Raw genomic sequence first — 20,150 nt, 5'->3', positions numbered from 1 at the left:
CTTGCACCAAAGTACTCAGATAACAAGGTCATAAAGTTTACAATGAGGACCTTAAAAACGTCCCGTAAGGTATAAAGGTATGTTTATTTCCGTTGACCCATAATCTTTAGAAACTGGTCGAAAAAACTTTTTCGTTCCTCCTTCATCTCCTTCATCAATTCCGTCTTTTCTCTTTCACTTTCCTCGCGCTGTTCTGCATATTGTGTTAAAAAGGCAAGCATTTCTGCCGCTGAAGACTTTGATTTCCTTTTCCTCTTTCGTTGTTTGCTGCCATGAGCACCTTCTTTGCCTTTCCTTTTTGTTGCACTGGAGGTCCCAGCCTCAGAGCCTTCAATTTCATCATCATCAGTTTCGTCCGAGTCATCGCTTGCAGGATCTGTAGTGTTGCTGCTGCTGCTCTCTAGAGTGAACTTGGGTCGCACATTGGGATTTCCACCAATGCAAGACTCCATTTCATCAAAATATTTCCAACTCTTCTTGTCGGCACCGGTGTTGTTGTTGTGGTCGGTGATCTTTTTGTGGGCAGCTTCCAGCTTCTGCCACTTGCGGCTACACTGCTCCCCTGTCACCTTCACGTCCTTGCAAATAGTGTTAAACTCACTAGCAATTTTGTTAAATATTTCCTTTTTGGTAGCTTTGCCTTTTCCGAATTCTAGCTTCTGCTTTTGCCAGCAAGAGACGAGTAGCTTCACGTGAAAATCCTCCCAGCGTTCGAGTATCGAGTGTGACGAACCTGTGAAAAAAAGCACATCAAAAATGCTAAAACTGAAGTAGTTTAAGAGCATCATAATATTCAAAGTGTTCAGTTACCTTCGGTGCTTTCTTTTTGGACGTCATCTTGCAAGCCCGCCATTTTCTCGCCGACTGGAGATGCCATTTTTTTGCAAAACAACAACTTGGATTTTACACTACGACTGAATGGCCGCTCACTCATAGACATTGGAAATGGCGCGAAAAATTCCCGCCGCTCTGCAAATGGAACGGTATGTTTCCGTTTCATCCGGTTGGAACGGAAAAAGTGGAGCACCTCCGAAGGTAGTCCGTCTGTTCCGGAAAATTTCCACTGGAACGCGCGCGTTCCATTTGTAAATCAACCGGTCGAACCGGAAATTTTGGTTAAATGGAAAGCGCCCCAGACTTCCAAGGAACCGGTTACCTAGTTTTGAACACAGAAGGAGCAAGCATTTCATTTCATGATTGTTTAATAATAGCCGAAGCTTGTTTATTTAAAAGCTCGCTCAACAACAAAAGGCACAAAAGATAGTTTTACAACTGAAAGAGGCAAATCTAACCTGTAAAACGTCCAGTGAAATCAGGTAGCAATGCGGAGTTGTAGCAGAGTGCTCGTCTGTACTAAGAAAATCCGTTCGGTAGATTTTTATAGTTCAGTATTTCAGTTCGGTATTCTAGTTTGACTAGTTTGTCAGCTAGAGCAACATGTGTTGAACTGAGGTTGATTTCTGTTCGGGCGAACACAAACACAGCACGAATAAAACGTACCAAAAAAATACCTCTCAGCCAAGAACAGCAGCAGAACCTTAGGAATTTTTTCCTTGCTTTGTCATTCACATTCTTCAAATTCAACGGCGAAAAGAGTCAAAAGACTGTTCTGAAAACTTTTCATGCAGCACTTCAAGAGAGTGAATGAATATTTACGCATGAATTCACACGTCAAAATTTTTAGCCAGGCGCTACTCTGAAGTTGTCACGAAAATTATCAAAGCGTGACCGAAATTGTCGCTTGTATATTATTAACAAGTAATCACATGATTTTTCTCGTGCAATTTGGAATAAATAAGCAATTTTATTAAATGTTTAAATGGTGTGCTGACCCAGTGTTTAAATTAGCATAAACGGCTAAATATGTGCAGAACAATTTCAAAAGAATTTGATTTTTGGAAACGCCCTTCAACTGGGACCTAAAACAAAACATTTGTTTGCAAAACAATGATCTGCCAGTGTTAAGACTTTGATCTGCTCTCGGTTAGGTAAATTAATTTGTTGGAACGTCTGTAAATCAAGATAGTTCCATACTGTTTGCTAATAACTTAACTGACGCTTTTGTTAAACAGTTTCAGTTTAGTTTAAGTATTTTTAAAGTGTATTTACCATATCATGTATAGATTATCTCTATCATGTACCCTTTGTTTTTTTCTTTCCGACGATTTATGACTATCTCCGACAAAAGCCATTTTCCACAATAATTTAAAAGGTTTCCTTCAAGAGTTTTTTTTAACTGTCATCAGATTCTCAGTCTAGTGACAGCAACCATAACAACATGTCACAGTTGGTCATTTATTCCAAGCTTAAGGTCTCATTTTTTGTCGTTTTTATTACTGGATAGATCTGTCCCCGATTTTTCTTAGTTTGAATACTTAGTCAGCCCGACACCATAAAATTATCTGAGCCGTGCTCTACTGATAACCTAGCATGATGTTCCAAGAACGCTGTCGTTACGACAAAATCAATTATTTCAATTTAATTTCCGGTAATTACTTTGCTGCAATCACCCTTTAGACCAATTACTATGTTTATCGTTATTAATATAATAATTTGATTCGTTTTTTGCATTATAATGATACAAATATGAGAACTGATATATTGAGAAAATGAAGTTTTCTAATATCCCGCCGCTATAGTTTTAAAGATTTTGTATTACAGTATTCCAATAATAAATTTTTAAAGTTTATTTAATTGTGCAGGGCGTGTAAAGCTAAGACTACGAACATCATCGATTTCTTCAGGTGGTTTCGTAGAAGACTTCCACTTCATCAGGTTGAAAGTTGTAACTACCCGCCAGGAATGACCGGGCGAAGGAGGATCCAAAGCTGTAACCAGGTGGCGGGCTGTATTCCTCACCAAGGTTTGTGTAAGAGCTGGTACTGCTTGAGGCGTAGCTGTCAATGTAAATATCGTGCCCACCTCCAAATGTTGGTCCATAGGAAGAACAACTGTAGATAGAATAGGTTTTCCGATAACTATATTGTCCTGTTTGATCTAGTTTCAGTGGTTGCCAACCTGGCTTGTTAACCAAAGAGAACAGGAAGGCCGCTGAATCGTACCAATACTGACAACCACCTGATATATAGGAAATAAACCATGGAAAAAATGTCAAACATTTATGATCCTTACTACACTTTGGATTGCTTATCATCGAATGCATGAATAAAGCTTGTTTGGACTGGTTGGTGGACAACGTTTCAATATAATTCCTAAACTTCGTACATTATCTTGTTCCCCTGAAATTTGTTTCAAGGTTTGAATTGAGGTTCACCGTCCGATTAAAAGGCCCGGCGGATAACCCCTAATACATAAACTCGGCTACCCCAAAATGCTTAATTTATTATCAACTGGAAGTAAACAAACTGCTCTTGACTAGCGAATTAACAAAAAATGGCGTTTTGATCGAGCGTTTGCCGTTGGGAACTTTGCTCCGCCAAAGGGCTAATACTTGAAACGTCAGATTTCAATATTCGCTACGAGTTATTTTATGTCTACCGTTGTCAACTTCTAGTTGATAATCATCTAATTGTTTTTCTTGCCCGCCGACGCTGCACAACAGTTTTTGTAGGAATTGAGAACTTTCTTCTAAAATAAATACACGTATGTGGTACCCAGGAATGACAAGTTCTGTTTCTGTTTGAAGCGAGTTTCAATTTTCCTCTTATTAACGGAAAACTTAATTGTTTCTAATAAAAAAAGGGCTCATTCATTTCAGACAATCTTACTTCCATGCCTACTTAGGTACCAGTTTACATCAGTGTTAGTTACGCTACTCTTCGCCATCTTCAAATGTTCAATTGCAAATTTGAATCCTTTTGTTAGCGTGAAAAAATGTTTTATTCAGAGCAGCGCGATTCTGAAATGCTGGATTTTGCTAGATTACTTTAAATGTTTATCCTTAGACTGCAGTCTCTTTTCAATCATTGCGAGTGGGGCTAATTTCTCGTTTAACATTTCCACTCGTGTGGAGGATCTGACGAAAAAAGACCGACTTCATGCAGTCTAGTTCAGCCTAGATGATGCTTGCGCAGTCAAATGCTGTCAGATTGGAAAATGAAATATGTACGGGGACTCTCACTTAAAAATGAGGCGATGTAAGTTTAAATCGCTATTAGAGGTTCATTTATACCCCTACTATTTTACTAATAAACAATTTAGTGTTACTGGTCGGAAATAAGGGTCGCACCCCCAAAGTCATGCAAAGTGCCATTTAGAGTACACCCCTCCTCCCTCCCCCACCCCTCTTCCCTGAATGGAGTCGAAATGTTACTGACGAGAATATAACTTTCAGAACATTTTAAAAAACCTTGAAAATAGGCTAAAGAAGTTTTTTATCCTGTTCAAAGAAAAGTATTTATTTATCTAAAGCGCGTCGTTACTCTACACCAATCTTGCCTTAAAGATGCTCTTTCATAAAGCATGCTAAAGACTAGGACACTAGGTTCAATTTGTGCAGCTATATTTATTTTACTTTTCAATTTGTGCAGCTATATTTATTTTACTTTTGAGTATGCGCATGTATTAGAAAATAATGTTACTTACTCCATGAGTGGCTGGTGTACCCGCCAAAGATATACTGACCGACACGTACGATTGTCAAAGTGGGTCCCTTGGTATCACACTGTCCATGAAAAGTTGATGAAGCCCAGCCATCCAGCGACGCTCGCCAACACCGCTTCCAGTCAGACGATTTGCTTTGGACGACTGGTTTTAACCAGTTAGTTAAAGTAAGCAAGTAGTTTTCGTTACGTCCGACGATGTCAGAATTTCTTAGGCCTTAAAAGAGAAAAATTAAAATACATATTATCAATTAAAATGATAAATCATAATAAATAGATAAGTGTTCAATGCAAAACAATATAAAAATATATAAGGATATTTTCTTTAAAAATAAGATAAGTGTATCGCATGGTACTTGCATGCTCAGGCTAGAAAATGATCAATATCGCGCTTTTAATTGTTAAAAACAAAAAACGTAATATAAGTACAAAGAAGCATTGCACGCTTTGGAAAAAAATATCCATTGTGTTTACATGTACTGCATTCGGTAAATTCAACAGGGCATAGTTACTATGCTTTCACCTTCATCGCTCTTGGGGCAGGTTAATTAAATATAATTAGATGTACACAGATAAACATTGTCGAAATTATCGGAGTCTTTTGCAAAAGTGCTAATATACATTCAATGAACATTTTAATGACATATTATACCTGCATAATAACATGAAAAGCCATCTACAGCGTCACCATGGCTACACTTGCACGAATACGAACCCCGTTTATTTGCACAGGTGGCGAGCTGATCACAGTAATATGTATTTCTTTCACATTCATTAAGATCTAGTGAACAGAAAAAGTAAACTAGCATGAGTTTAATACTTTCAAACGAAAAAGAAAATGAATGTCTTAACGTTATGCTTAGTACTTGGCAAAAAGAATGTTCTCCAGTAAACGACTGTTTTGTGCCTGTTTTCTAGCCCATTTTTCTAGTTTCTTTTCTATTGTTTTGTTTTTAGTTTAGCGGGTACTCCCTCCCTTATTCTGGGAATATTGTTTTGTCATTATTTGTTCCTCCTATGCTTGCGCCAAACACCCCAAACAGAAAATGTTATGTTTTATTACCCAGAAAACAGAGTTCATTTATAATTTTAGAATTATAATTTTAGAAGTAACAAAAAAAGTACTTCGACTTTAACATTCATCTGTGTATACATAAGCTTTCCGCTACCAACATCCAATGTAATTATTCGCCTTCCCAATTTCCAGGTATAACCAAGACAATATCCACAGTTTTCTCCGTTCTATTCTCGTACTGACTCTTTGATTTTGTTTGAATATCATTTCTCCGCCAATGACTTATATTTTAATCGTACCTTTCTTACAAGTATACTGATGACAGTCGCTGCACTTCACGTCATTCCACTCGTAGTTCAACTTCAAACCAAGGGCGTGAACACAATCTTCTTCTCTGAAATTATTAGGCTGGTTCCTCGCCCAAGCTGTAAAGTTCGCCCGTCCAACATCCGCCCAAGTAAAGTCACCTTCTGTTGATCTGTCGTTCAATCCCAGCCACGATTTCTCGCCATTATGCCTGTGTTGGATGTAGACATTTTCCTCGTTGCTGTTCACATCAACAAGAACAGAGTTTGCTTGTTGACATTTTGATAGCGCATTGGTCCAGTTTGTGCAGGTTTCGCTTGTGAAGTAACAGAAGCCGTTAAAATAACTCCATCCAGGTTCACAAATATCTGCGCAAATAACAAATGTATGTTAGCACTCGGTTTCTTCCCAATGAGAATACTTAAGAAGGGCTGCCTAAATTATTTCGTTGTATTTCGAAAGTTCATATTTGCACTTTTGGGCTATCAGTATATTAACAAACAACACTAAATAAAGGCTTATTTTTTTATTTGAGTTATTTCCTTAAAACAGTTCGCAAAGGTAAAGTGTGCAACAAACTAATAATATAATCTGAGTATTGTTTAGGTTTTTCCATTTTATGTTTTTTGTATCTCACTTGAAATCCGCTCATTTTATATAAATCACAGATCTTCATGTACGTCTGCTAGATTGAATTATTCACTCCTACATGTACTTCAAGTTAATTTCTCTTCAGTTTGGTCCTTCAAAAAAACTTGCCCACGAAAGTAACCAATACTTGAAATCACCACGTGTTATGTAGTGTTTCCTTACCTGTAAGGACCGCATAACTCACTGACACAGGGTCATATCTGGTCTCGTACAACTCTTTAACACAGGCTCTAAATCCAGACGCGTTCATGTTCTGCAAATCAAATGCCATACTATATTAACAAAACCATGAGTTCCGCAGTTACGAAAATAACAACAATAAATTAGTTCTTAGCCTGTAAAGCGTAGTTTCCAAAATCTACAACCTTATTTGATAGTTTGGAATAGCAGTTCTTACATTGTAACTCTCTTAGACCTGATCGCCTTTTTTCTATATAAATTATTTCATTGAAACATGACTTTTCATCAAGACAATGTTATTTTGTTGATAATTTATATTGTCGATGTTAAATGGCCGTTTCCCTAAGCCAGGTTTATAACAGAAAAGTTATATTATGTCTCTCAGTAGGAAATTTTAAAGTGATTTTAATTAATGTGACAACTTACCTCGATCCACGTAGCAATACCGTTGTGAACTGGTGCCGAGTTTCCGCTGGCCGTTGTGCTGTGATTGGCTGATATCAGGACTGATGGTGTAATGTTATAACTTCGTGTAAACGGCACAAACTGTAGATAACAACAAAATGCCATAAACACTCTTGACTACTGTTAAACCTTCACCCACTTCTTTAACCTCCCAACCCCCCACCCCACCCCACCTCTCTTTTGCCCAAACGCCGCAATACCCTCCCTATCCTATTTAACCCTCAGACTTCCTCCTTAAAGGTAAGATACAATAGTCTATTCAACAAAAAAAAATATTGTTTTGAGGATTCGGGGAAAGAGGTAATGACAGAAAAAATTCCAGAGGTCCTTAAGAATGGAAATGTTTCCTGTATGCAATTATAATCAGTCGTCTGAACCGTTATCCTCGCTTCAAATCGCTCACAAAAGGATCGTTAATTTAGGCGGGGACAATTAAAATATAAATTAATGTTTCTGTATCTAGAAGTATTTTGTTACCCAAAGTACATTCGTAACTTTACCTCACAGTAAGCGTTGTTGTTTTCATCTGTTGGTGGGTTTGTGTTTGGAAACTTGACAGAGCCATGTTCAGTGAAGAGTGGCTTGTGTAGTTTCGTAAACGCCATCCAGTTCTGCAAGTAAAATGTGGAAATGGCAATGATAGAGTAGTTATCACTTGTTGTTTTGATTTAGCATTGCTACGCTTTCTGATTGGTTTTAAAATCTCGCGCCACTTTTTCAACCAATCAGAAGAAAACCAAACCCAATCGGGACTTCCTAATACATTTTTCCCGAGCTTTGTGCTGGCTACATGTATTTGCTTCATTGGTTCAATGGATTATCCTGCCCTTGGTGATTTGCTAGCTATAGAGTAATTACTTTGGTTTTACGACACTCAAATGAAAACGGATTTATGTTTTTATTACTTCGTAACCTTCAACTGTAGCTAAACTGATCAATAAATTAGCGATAAATACAAAGAGCAAAGTGCTTCACAACGTTTATCCTTTCGTGATCGAATATAATTTATGTCACCACAACACACATGAGAGTTACCGGTTGTGGCACAACTTGCAAAAAAACCGCTCGGGCTCGCCTGGCTCGCTGGCTCGCCAGTCTCGCCTCGCTATTTTTTGCAAGTTGTGTCCACAACCGGTAACTCTCATGTGTGTGGGGGTCGCAATGCCAAAACTCTCATGTGTGTGGGGCCCGCAAGGCCAGCCCTTTTGTGTGCGGGGCTCGCAAGGCCAACCCTGTGCTAGGAATAAATATCAATTGAACAAATATTTTTAAGGTATATACACCGAAAAATGGCTGCCGCAAGATATTCGTCAGAAGTTTTGCAAGCTATGATGGAGGAAAACCTCCGTGAATTTCAAGAAAACCCCCAAAGAAATTTAACTTTTTTATTGGCCCACACCGATTTTAACGAATGGCTCCGTGTATGGAAAATGAACATACCGGAAGCTAACGAAAACAACAAAGATCTTTACACTTTTGCAAGAAAAAACAAAAAAAAGTTTTATGAGCTTTTGGTAAGCGAAATTGATGACTTACAAAATTTAAAAGCAAGCTTTGGACTTGAAGTCAAATTTTCGAAACAAAGAGACGGTGAGACGCAACACATGGAACACTATTTCAGAGAAAGTGAACCACACCTTTTTTTAAAAAACGACAAAGACCAAATAAAAAAAGAGTTTGACAAATTTATTGACAAAGCAAAGGGAGAAATTGAGGGTTGGTCAGAGAACGGCTCTGGGTGGGCCATTGAAAGAATAACAAATGCGTACATCAACGTTGCGCGTTATCAGCCATTGAGAGGAGGAACTTATTTGCCTTTGCCCCCAAAGTTGGCAAACAAGAAAGCAATTATTAACGTGCAAAACAGAGATAACCAATGCCTAAAATGGGCTTTGAGAGCTGCATTATTTCCGCCAAGAGATGGGAAAAATCCACAAAGAACAAGCAGATACCCAGTTGACGACGGAATAAACTACAATGGAATCGATTTTCCAACGCCACTAAAGCAGATTGACAGGCTTGAGGCGCAAAACAGGGACCTTGCAATAAATGTGCTTGGGTGGGACTCAGAAGACGAATGTGTGATACCTTTAAGATTAAGCGAAAAAGAAAATAGCATTCCCCGTATATTCCTTATGTTGATTGAGTCAGGATTAACACAGCACTACTGTTTTATAAAAAGAGTAAGTGCTTTGTTACATGACCAAACTGGAGATCAGCATAAAAAACACTTTTGCATGATGTGCTTGACAGGTTTTACAAGAGAAGACTTGCTCGAAAAGCACAAAAAATATTGCAATGGCGCTAAAGGCAGGCCAACAAGGATTGAAATGCCGGAGAAGGGGAAAAACACTCTTTCTTTTAAAAACTACCAAAAACAAATGAAAGCGCCTTATACGATTTACGCCGACTTTGAGGCATTGCTAAGGCCGATAGAAGGGTGTAAACGCGAAACGCCCGAGGAGCGCCAGATAAGAAAAGACCTTGGTGAAGAAGTAAAAGACATGAAGCCGAGTTACACAGACAAAACAGAACAGCACGAGGCATGCGGATTTGCTTACACAGTTGTAAGAAGTGATGGTAAACACGAAAAAACATTTGTGTACAGAGGAGAAAACTCCGTTGAAGTATTCTTGAACTGTCTTTTAAGTGAAGAAAAGAAAATAAGATATGAATTGTCAAAGCCAAAACCCCTTGTGATGACGGCAAAAGACTGGGTAAACTTCAAAAATGCAACCAATTGCCACATTTGCGAAGAAACGCTAATGAAACAAAACTTTTTGGACTCTTTGCCAGTTTGGATTGGAAATAAAAAGGAGCTTAATTACTTTGGGCAGATGCACAAAAAATGTTATTACAGAAAGGAAAAAGAGGCAAAAAACCTGGATACCGAAACCCACTATAAGCTAAAAAAGCTTGAAAAAGAAACACACAAATTAGCAGCGAAAAACCAAAAAAACTGCTTAGCGTGCCACAAGCCGCTTATCCAGCCGAACTACAAGGATGTGGTAAAAGACCATTGCCACATAACAGGCAAGTTTCGAGGAGCCGCACACAACATTTGTAACTTTATGATGCGATTAGATCCGAAAAAGGTCCAAATACCAGTTGCATTTCACAACCTGAGGGGTTATGATGCGCACCATTTAATGCAGTCAATTTCAAAGATTTCAAAAGAGGCACAGAAAGAAGTAAAATGTGTTGCAAACAACATGGAAAAATACATCACATTTTCACTTGGCAAACTGCGTTTTATAGACAGCTTAAACTTTCTTAAAGGAAGTCTTGATTCACTTGTAAAAGAGATGCCGAAGGAGGAATTAAATATAACAAAATCTAATTCAACACAGTCGTCTGATGAAAGTTTTGAACTTCTTTGCAAAAAGGGAATCTATCCTTACGAATACATGGACTCATGGGAAAGATTTAGCGAAACAAGTTTGCCTGAAAAAGAAAAGTTTTACAGCAAACTTAATGATGAGAACATAACGGATAAAGAGTACGAACACGCGCAAAACGTGTGGGAAACCTTTGGCTGCCAGACCCTGGGCGACTACCACGATTTGTACGTTAAGACTGACGTGACCCTGTTAGCCGACGTCTTTGAAAGCTTCCGAAAACTCTGTCTTGAGAAGTACGGGTTGGATCCCGCGAATTATTACACGACGCCAGGCCTTGCTTGGGACGCACTCTTGAAAAAGACAGGCGTGGAGCTTGAGTTACTTACAGACTATGAAATGCATCTTTTTGTCGAAAGGGGAATAAGAGGCGGGATTTCGATGGTAAGCAAGAGGTATGCAAAGGCGAACAACCCTTATGTTGAGGGATTTGACCCGAGCCAGCCAAAAAAATACATAACGTACCTCGATGCGAATAACCTTTACGGGTGGGCAATGAGCAAGCCGCTTCCAAAAAGTGGATTTAGATGGAAAAAGGTTATGCCAACAGAAAAAGAAATAACGACAAAAAAAGAGTATGCAAAAGCTGGATGGATTTTAGAGGTGGACTTGGAATACCCGAAAGAGCTGCATGACGCCCACAACAGCTATCCATTAGCACCAGAGAAAAAGAAAATAAACAAAGAAATGTTTTCGCCTTACCAAAACAAAACAATAAAAAATCTTGATTTGCACCCGCCAGACACCGAAAAGCTTGTTTTAACTCTTGAAGACAAAACCAATTACGTCGTGCATTACCGAAACTTGCAGTTTTATCTAAAACAGGGAATGAAACTCAAAAAAGTGCACAGGGTCTTAGAGTTTGAACAAGAGGCGTGGATGGAGCCGTACATCCGGATGAACACAGAATTCCGAAAAAAAGCGAAAAGCGACTTTGAAAAGAACTTTTACAAGCTAATGAATAACTCAGTTTTTGGAAAAACAATGGAAAACTTGAGAAACCGTGTAGACATAAGAATAGTGCGCAGCGACGAAACAAAGAAAATAAGAAAATTAGTTGCAAGCCCATTGTATTCAAGGCATGTAATGTTTTCAAACGATCTGGTTGGAATAGACATGCGAAAAAGTAAGCTTTTTCTTAATAAACCGGTCTACACAGGCATGACTATCCTTGACGTAAGCAAGCTATGCATGTATGATTTTTATTACAACCACCTGAAAAAGGAGTACGGAGAGCGTTGCGAGCTTTTGTATACAGACACAGACAGCCTTTTGCTTGAGATAGAAACAGAAGACGTTTACGCGGACATGGCAAAAAACATTGACAAGTACGACACAAGCGACTACCCGAAAGATCATTCGCTGTTTTCAACAAAAAACAAAAAAGTTTTGGGAAAAATGAAAGACGAATGCGCAGGAAAACAAATTTCAGAGTGCGTTTGTTTGAGGCCAAAAATGTATTCAATAATGACAGAAGGTGAAAGCAAAAATGAAATTGAAATAATAAAGAAAGGCTTCCCTGAGGCGGAAATAAAAGAGTGCGCCTGCGAAGGGAAAAAATGCAGGCAATAATGGCAAACGATGAAGAATTGGTCAAAAAAATAATAAAGAAACATCCGAAAGCAAGGGTGCTAAAATGTTGTAAAATGATAAAAGTGGACGAAAAAAATATAAAAAAGGCAAAGGGGGTAAAAGAGTGTGTGACAAAGAAAAAGATAAATCATGAAAACTTCAAAGAAACACTTTTTCAAACCAAGGAAAGCTTTCACGAAATGCACATGCTAAGAAGCTATGCCCATGAGATGTATTCGATAGTGGTAAACAAAAAATCGCTGTCCCCCTTTGACTCAAAGCGATGGATAGCGGATGATGGGATACATACAAATGCTTACGGGTATAAGTTTTGCGAAACAAAGCCTACATAAACATAACGTTTAGAGCTTTTCTGAGCCCAAGGGGCTCAAGCACTAAGTGCTTGGTGGTAACTGTGTATTTGGAGGAATAACAAGCAATTCTTCACGCACAAAGCCGCGCTTTGGACCATCGTGCAAGTAATAAAGCACTGGCTGATCAGGTTTAGTAACAGACCTTTCGATGCTGTAGACTTTTAATGACCAAATCGGATCTGTTGCCCTTTTTACGCCGCCTTCCAGCTCGCCAGGTTGGTAGAGAAAGCGCACATTAACGAGAGAGGGGAGTTTTTTTTCTTTCAAGCCAACAGGTCTTGTATATTTTGAGGACGGTTTTGACGAAACAGCCTTTTCTTTGATTGCAGTAGCAGGTTTTTTTCCAGTAAGACTGGTAACTTCGTTGTTCAGAGCGGTAACAACTTCGGGAAGCCTTTTTACCCACGCTGTCGACCGCTGGCCAGATGGCAGGTTCATCTCGACACCGTACTGATAACCAAACAGGCGCCCTGCCAGTGTTTGATTAAAACGTTCAACAATAGCTTGATCTCTGTGAATGTTAACACGCCCGCGTCTAATATAGGTTTTGTGATTTTCCATTTCTTTAGTAACAGCTCCCATGAATTCGCGACCAGGGTCAACTTGCAGCATCTGTGGCCATTTTAGTGCACTTCGCCTGTAAATTGTCTGAAAACCTTTTGCAACCTCAGTTGAATCTTTGGAGGTCAAAGGCTCGGCCTCTTTGAAACGGCTGGCAACGTCAACAACAGTCAGCGCGTATTTGTAAACTTTTCGCCCTCGCGGCAGTTTGTCGTGTGGCAGAAAAAGAAGGTCCGCCTGGTGGACCGCGTTAGGGGAAGAAACATCGAATTTTGGGCGAGGAACGTATCGTGGTGCCGGAAGGTAGATCTGCCAAAGGGCCTGCTTAACTAGCCACTTTTTTGCGGCATCTTCGGAAACCTTGGCCGCCTCGGCTAATTTTTTTATCGCTGCAATTCCCTTCCAGTAGCCCTGGGGGCTATAGTAGACTTTCGAGATCTTTGCATCCATGCGTATACAAGAAAAAAAAGAAACGTTTAAAGAAACCGAAAGGCAGCGTACCCAAGAGCAAGAGCGCCTGCGCCAACGAACATCAGTTCACCTTGTTTCTGCTGCTCGCTTGGCTGATAAAAATCAGAGAACTTGGGTTCTTTCGGAGGAATCATTTGTTTGTCAGGATGTGCCTGGTTGTAGAGTTTGAAAGCGTAGTCTGTGTTCGTAAAGTTCTGTTTCGCTTGCTGTTTGATCTCATTGTTGGTTTCGATCCAGTCGAGAAGCTTCGTGCGGTCGCGAGAGTACTTCGCGTAAGCTGCCTGGTAAGCCTCGAGAGCTTTGTCGTGTCTTTCTTTTTCTTTCAAAGCGGCGTCATCTCCGCCACCCAAAGCTCGAGCAAGATAGTTGCCGCCAATGAAAGCAGCAGCGTTCAAGATAGCTCCGCCAGCCATAATCGCTACGCTTGCCATTGTGTGTTTTTGTTCTTATATTATGATATTTTTTTTTAATTGGTGGGGAGAATTTTCTGGTCCTCGAGATACTGTTTAAGTGCAACGCTGCCAGCCATGACGGCTGTGAACTTTACATAGTTCATAAAACTGCTGCTTGGGTCGGATGTGAAGTTTTCTTTTACAACTTTTTTGGCAGCCCAGCCGATTCCGGCGGCGAGACCTGTAATGGTGGCGGCATCCATGAGCGTTTTCACGAGCTTGTTGTCGGACATGACAGTTCAGTATAAAATAATAAAAAAGTATTCAATTGAAAATTTTTTTTCATGCAGCGCCGGCTGCAACTTTTTTTGTGCTTTCGATACCTGCGTTGTACCCTTCATTATAGACTCGTTGGCGCTCGCGCGCTTCTTCTTGTTGGTTGTCCTCTTCATATTCCTCAACTCCACTTGATGTTTCAATAAAATCATCTCTTAAAGAGCCTATAACAAAACATAATACACTAATAGAAATCGACGTAGCACCGATTTTAAAAAATAAAGATGAAAATTCATCAAAAGTTCGCGGTAGCTTCATCGTTATAATAAAGAAAAAAAAAGCTTTAATTGTTAAAGTTAGCCAGTAACACAAAAATTACTTGCATAAAAACTTTAGATGGTCAAACACATCATGGCACATGGAAATAAAGATTTTTTCCATTTCAGCACACACCAAACTTTTTGCTTCTTCAATCTTCTCTTTTCTTTTTTCTTCATTTTCTATTTTTTCATACTCTTTTTCAAGTTGGCTAACTTTACCAATTAAATCCTCATACTGCCTGTTTAAACTTTGCACAGATTTTTCAGCAATAGCATTTAAAATTTTTAATCCTTCTGGTTTCAGCCTGTTCAAAAAGGCTTTTATCCATTCCATAGCAGCTGTTACTCGTACCTCATCTTCTTCAAAGCATTTTTCAAAGCATTTGGCACAATGACTCAACAAAACAAAGCTTCCAAAATCCATTGGGTCAGGCATAGTGTATGTCCTCGTGTCGGTCATCGTGTTTTGTATACTTTAAAAAATCAAATGTTTAAATGAAAATTATTTAATAATTTTTTTAATCCATCGGACGGATTCCTCTTTTTGAGCCATTTTGGTTTGTTGGTTGCGGAATTCTAGAGCCCGTTTGGCGCGTGTCTGAAGAACGCGTTGCAACCCTTCCAATACTTTCTGCTGTAACTGGTGTGTCATCAGTTATAAGAGTTGGCGGAGCTTTAATTGTTGGACTTCTTTTTTCCTTTATAAAGGCTTTTATGTCTTCGCGTTTCACATAAGTTGTAACGATTGCAACGCCGATACCAAGCAAAGATATCCATTGATTTGTGGTGAGACCGCTTGATTGCGGCTGAGCCTCGGGCGGAGCTGGTTCCGTTACGGCCGGTGGTGTTACATTTCGCTTTGCAGCAGCAGATTTCTTTTCCTTTTCTTTTGCAATTATTGCAGCAGCCTCGACAGCAGCTTTTTTCTGTGCTTCACGAGCCTGTTTTGTTTTTTCAGCTGCAAGCTTGCCAGCAGCAACTCGCTTTGGATTTTTGGCAGGCTTTGTTGCTGGAGTTGTTGAAGTAACTTGTTTCTGTTCTTCTTGAGCGATCGGAGTTTGTTCGAGCTCGGCCATTTATAATAAAAAAAAAATAATATTTAAATAGAAAATTGCTCAGCAAGATTTTTTGCTAAGCAATTGCTAAGCATTGTTCAGTAATTACTTAGCATTTTTTTAGCATTGCTCAGAAAAATCTTCAGTAGTGTTTGTGTCCGCATCTTTGGAAGCACCTTTGGTTTCGCACAGCGAAGTGTGCGACTTTGTAGGGGCCCCTTGGGCCCCCGCGCCAGGCGCGGCTTCGTTTAAATCAACGTGCTTTGTTGTGATGAGCGCAGCATTTGCAACGGCAAGAAATCGGCCGCATTTCAAAGCCAGACCGCCTGCCAAAGTGGACAGCTCTTTACTGATAATGTAGTCGTTTTTGAGTTCCTTCTGATAATCATTGGCGTCCTTGATATTTACGGCCATACCAACGACTTTAGTAACAAGAAAAATAAAGCTGTCAATCAAGCTGTCGGTTGTTTTGGATCCAACGTATGCCTCATATCTCTTTAAGTACTTTTCAACTTCTTTATCTGTCAAGCGCTTCACCTGCTCGTGTGTCAGTTGCACACCGATTGCTTCTTTGGCTTTTCCTGTTGAAACAAGGATTGCAAGCTGTTCACGCAAAGCAGGAATGTCAGGGCCTTGAATGAGTGCCATTGCGCTTTCTGTACTTTCTGGTTCAGCTCCTAGCAGTTCCATTACGGAAGCTAATTCTTGTTCACATGCAGCGCCCTTGACGCTCTCGGGAGAGGAAGTTGCGAACGGGTCAGCCATTTATTACTCTAAAAAATATGTTCAATAAGAAAATTTTGTGCCGTAAGGGTGGCGATGAGAAATGACAAGATGCGAAAACTTATTTTTTTTTAGCTTTAAAATGATTTCTTTGTAATCCTCATGGGCAAGTTCGCCAGCGTAATCCTCAAAGATTGCCTTCGTGGTCTTGGCAGAGGGGGTGTAAAAGAAAACGATTGCCGCAACATTTTCGCGGAATGAGGATGTTATGCTTGTCAATTTTTGAGTTAACACCCATATGCTCAAGCCTGCGTGGCGAGCAGAGAAAGCAAGATTCACCAACTCCCCTGTTCTTCCTTTTACATCTTTCGAAGCAGCACAGTCGTCGAGGATGATAAGCGTGTTCGTACCCTCAAAAAGAAATCTTGAAAGCCTTAACCAAGATTCCACCTCGTGCTGCTCGCAAATGAAAACAAAAAATCGAATATCTTCCTCAGCAAAGCGATAATAAGTCTTGTTGTGCTCGAAAGTCGGGCAGATGAGCACGATGTAGTCAAACTTGCCTCGGAAAGGGCCACAAAGCTGATTGACCACGTACCTTGTTTTTCCTGAGTTCGTTGGTCCAACAATGAGAGCGTTGAAGGGTATATTGGCAGGATCCATGCTTCGCTTTGCGAAAGCTATATCAATACTCAACACCTTCTAATTCTTTATTTACAATAGAAAATTGTGCATCAGCGATAGCGAAAATGTAGCATTTGACATTCCCTGATCCTGTGGCTGTTCTCTGTATCTCTAAATTAACGCCATCCTTTGTGTTCACCAAGCGGAGCCCGCTGCCGTGCATGTTGTTGTCGCTCATGGAGCGAAGGTCAATGAAAAGCCCGAACTTTTTTTCTGCATAAAACTTTGTGGCGTTATTAAACATTTTTTGGTCTGCTTTTTTGCCAAAGAACCTGAGAACTTCCTCCCACATGTCTCTTCCTTCAACGCCCTGACTGTACACCTTATTTGGAACGCCGTTCACGCTGATTTTTACATTTGTTATGTCAGGGTTAAAGAAAGATTCTGTATCTCTTGCACCTGCGGCGTGGGGTTCAGGAAAAAGAAGTAGAAGTCCCTTCAAGGAGCGCTTTGGGACGTTAATGCTTTCGTTTATTATCGTGTCAGTAGCTTTTTTTACTGTGATCGTTTTGTAATTGTGCACATGCTCGTAAAAGAAACTTTTGCCGTTAATGTAAGTGCTTTCTACTTCTCTTGCAAGTTCTTTGTGATAAATAGCCTCGTATTCGAGTTGGATGTCAGTTAGCTCATACCCAAGTTTTGATGAATCTGTTCCTCTTACAACCACATTTGGACTGTTCAGTTTTATCTCGAAGACAAGCTCGTCTGCGAGTGCGCGCGGATAGAACACGCCATGGTCTCTCAAAATCTCGTGATCAAGCGGGATACGATACTTGCTTCCATAAACTTCTGCCAGCTTCTTTTCCGCGTCAACTCCTGAGGTTTTTTTGTCACCAGCGTTTGAACGGATTTTGCATAAATCCTCGGACTGTATACCTTCAAGAAACATGTTGCTGCGCTTTTCTACCGGCAGAAAAAGGTCCTCGAAAAGTTTGTAGACGTCGTAAGCGTTCGTATCCTGCAGAATATCTCCTGCAAACTTGACCACCATCCTTGAGACAAGCGCCCGGGTGACGTTGTTTACGAGAAAGTTGTTGGCATGGCCGCTCACCGTCAAGTTGAACACAAGAGCCAGGGAGCCTGGCACGAGAACGACGCCTTCTTCAAGCTTCGGCACAGCAACTCTCAGAATTTCTTCTGGAGACGCTTTATTCGGGTTAAATGTAATGCGATGTCGCACTCTGTCTGCCTTGAGCGCGTTTGGTGTTTTCTCTTCGAACGTTGGTCGGTGTCTTTCGCTCACGACAGCCATTGTATATTTAAATTAAAAAATGTATTTATTTAATATAACATGGCGGCAGAAGGTGGCTTTGGTGACAGAGATCCTCTTTTGGAACATACAGGCGACCGTGACGACCGTAATGACAACGATGACAGCGATACAACAGGCCCATTCCAACCTGGAGGGGCATCAACGCCCGGACCTAGTGAAGGAATACCTGGGAGAAGAACCACAATGAATAGGCCGGACGAAACAACAACGATGTTTCCTGAAATCCCCGACGATAGTGCGACAACAACCTTCACTGCTTCGAGTTATCTTGACAAAGAGTTTCCATCAGCTGACAAATCAAAGATTAAATACAAAATAGATGGAAATGGAAGGCTGCAAGTCGGGTTAATTAAACCAGGTAAGCCTTATTATAATTTAACAACCAAAATTCAAGGCAAGGAAGAATACCAGATAAATATAAGACTTCCCAAAGAAGTTTTAAAAGCCCTTGGTCCAAGTCGTCGATTAACTCTTGAAAATGAAATAAGAGGTCTTTCAGAAGGCATCAATAACAACAAAAAAACAGCAGAAGATAACAATGAAAGCCCGGAGGAAAGAAAAAAAGCTAAAGAAAGAGCAAAACTACAAATTGAAAGGCGCACTGATCTACAGAAAGAATTAGATCGGTTGAAAAAAGTAGAGTACGAGCCTGTGATTGGGGTAACAATACCTTTACAAGAATTCCAGCAACACGAAACAGAAAGGCAAGAAAGGGAAGTGGAAATACAACAAGAGAGACAAGAACAAGAAAATATTGCAAACGACGAAAACAGGCCACAAGCAGAAAGACAACAAGCTCGCGAAAGAGTTGATAACTTGAATCAAGAAATGAATGAAATAGAAAATGAAAGAGAAGAAGAGATCGAAAGATTGTCTTTAACAGACAAATTAAGAGAAAAGGTAAAAGCGATTTTCAAAAAATATGGCTTCACCGTCACAGCAGTTTTGCTTGCCGTTGGCACGACTATTGGCGTAATTCTGAGTTCTCTCTCAAACGGTTTAAAAGGTTTAGCAAAAGGTGTTGGTGACGGTCTTCAGACACTTGGCAAAAAAATTGCAAGTATTCTGCCGGGCCTCCTTGGCTCGATCGCCAGTTTTGTGTTTCGAACGGCCGGCCAGGTGATCAGCTTCCTCGGCAAGAATGCTTGGCTTTTGATTGTCGGTGTTGCTATCTTTCTTATCGAGCGAGTTACAAAACGAAGCGAGCGCTAAGCTCTAGAGGGAAAACCCGAAGGGTTTCCGGTGCCCCTTGGGCACCCTCAAAGAGCTCGGCTGACTGCAAACGCAACAATAACGGCACCAGCAATAAGGTAGATCTTGTTTTTTTCGTGTGCTGTATCTTCAGTGTCTGGCTTCTGCTTTTCGTCTGTTTTTGTCACAGTACCCGCTGAAGGCGTATGCGGCGCCGGCTCTTTTTTTGCAGCTTTGTGAATCGGGTTTGACGAATGACTTGTTGGTCTATTAACTTTTGATGGCCCACCGCTCATACTTGTTGCGCCCACTTTTTTTGTAGCTTTATTAACCTCATCATTCACTCCTAATTTCATCCCAACAACAGCCTGCTTAAGCTGGTTATTGTAGCCAACAACGCTTTCTGTGTTTATCACCATTCGAGCGGGCATCAGCCAGGCACCTGGGCAGACTGCAAGGTTAAGCCGAACCTTAGCTTCGTCGATGGCTAGTTGGTATCTTTGGACCGACTTTGCCAGATCAGGTTGCCTTATAGCGTCTTCAACCAACACGAGGAACTCACTTTGCGCTTCCTTTGCACGGCCGCCTGTTCCAAGTATGCTACTTCGAACGTTCACCTGCGAACCGAGAATACAGTAGACAAAAGCCTCTATCGACTGGTTTACTCTCGACAAACCTGCC

At 40.4% G+C, this 20,150-nt stretch overlaps 1 protein-coding gene across 1 annotated transcript in view; it reads right to left on the bottom strand.

Annotated features, from left to right (window-relative positions):
- Window positions 1-2,712: 2,712 nt before the first annotated feature.
- LOC144664643 (uncharacterized) overlaps window positions 2,713-20,150 on the bottom strand; it is a 34,774-nt gene continuing 17,336 nt past the window's right edge. The window contains exons 11-17 of the mRNA XM_078525809.1: window positions 7,680-7,790; window positions 7,141-7,260; window positions 6,697-6,787; window positions 5,877-6,251; window positions 5,215-5,343; window positions 4,546-4,779; window positions 2,713-3,078 (exon numbers count right to left, since the gene is read on the bottom strand). Coding sequence (XP_078381935.1) covers window positions 2,741-3,078; window positions 4,546-4,779; window positions 5,215-5,343; window positions 5,877-6,251; window positions 6,697-6,787; window positions 7,141-7,260; window positions 7,680-7,790 — 1,398 coding nt within the window. The 3' untranslated portion in view covers window positions 2,713-2,740. The remainder of the gene's footprint in view (window positions 3,079-4,545; window positions 4,780-5,214; window positions 5,344-5,876; window positions 6,252-6,696; window positions 6,788-7,140; window positions 7,261-7,679; window positions 7,791-20,150) is intronic.

The sequence above is a fragment of the Oculina patagonica genome, chromosome 9 (genome assembly GCF_052425735.1).
Source record: "Oculina patagonica isolate OP01 chromosome 9, crgOcupat, whole genome shotgun sequence".
NCBI classification, from domain to species: domain Eukaryota; kingdom Metazoa; phylum Cnidaria; class Anthozoa; order Scleractinia; family Oculinidae; genus Oculina; species Oculina patagonica.
The sequence above is the reverse complement of the archived record's forward strand: the minus strand, read 5'-3'. Positions and strand labels throughout refer to the sequence as shown.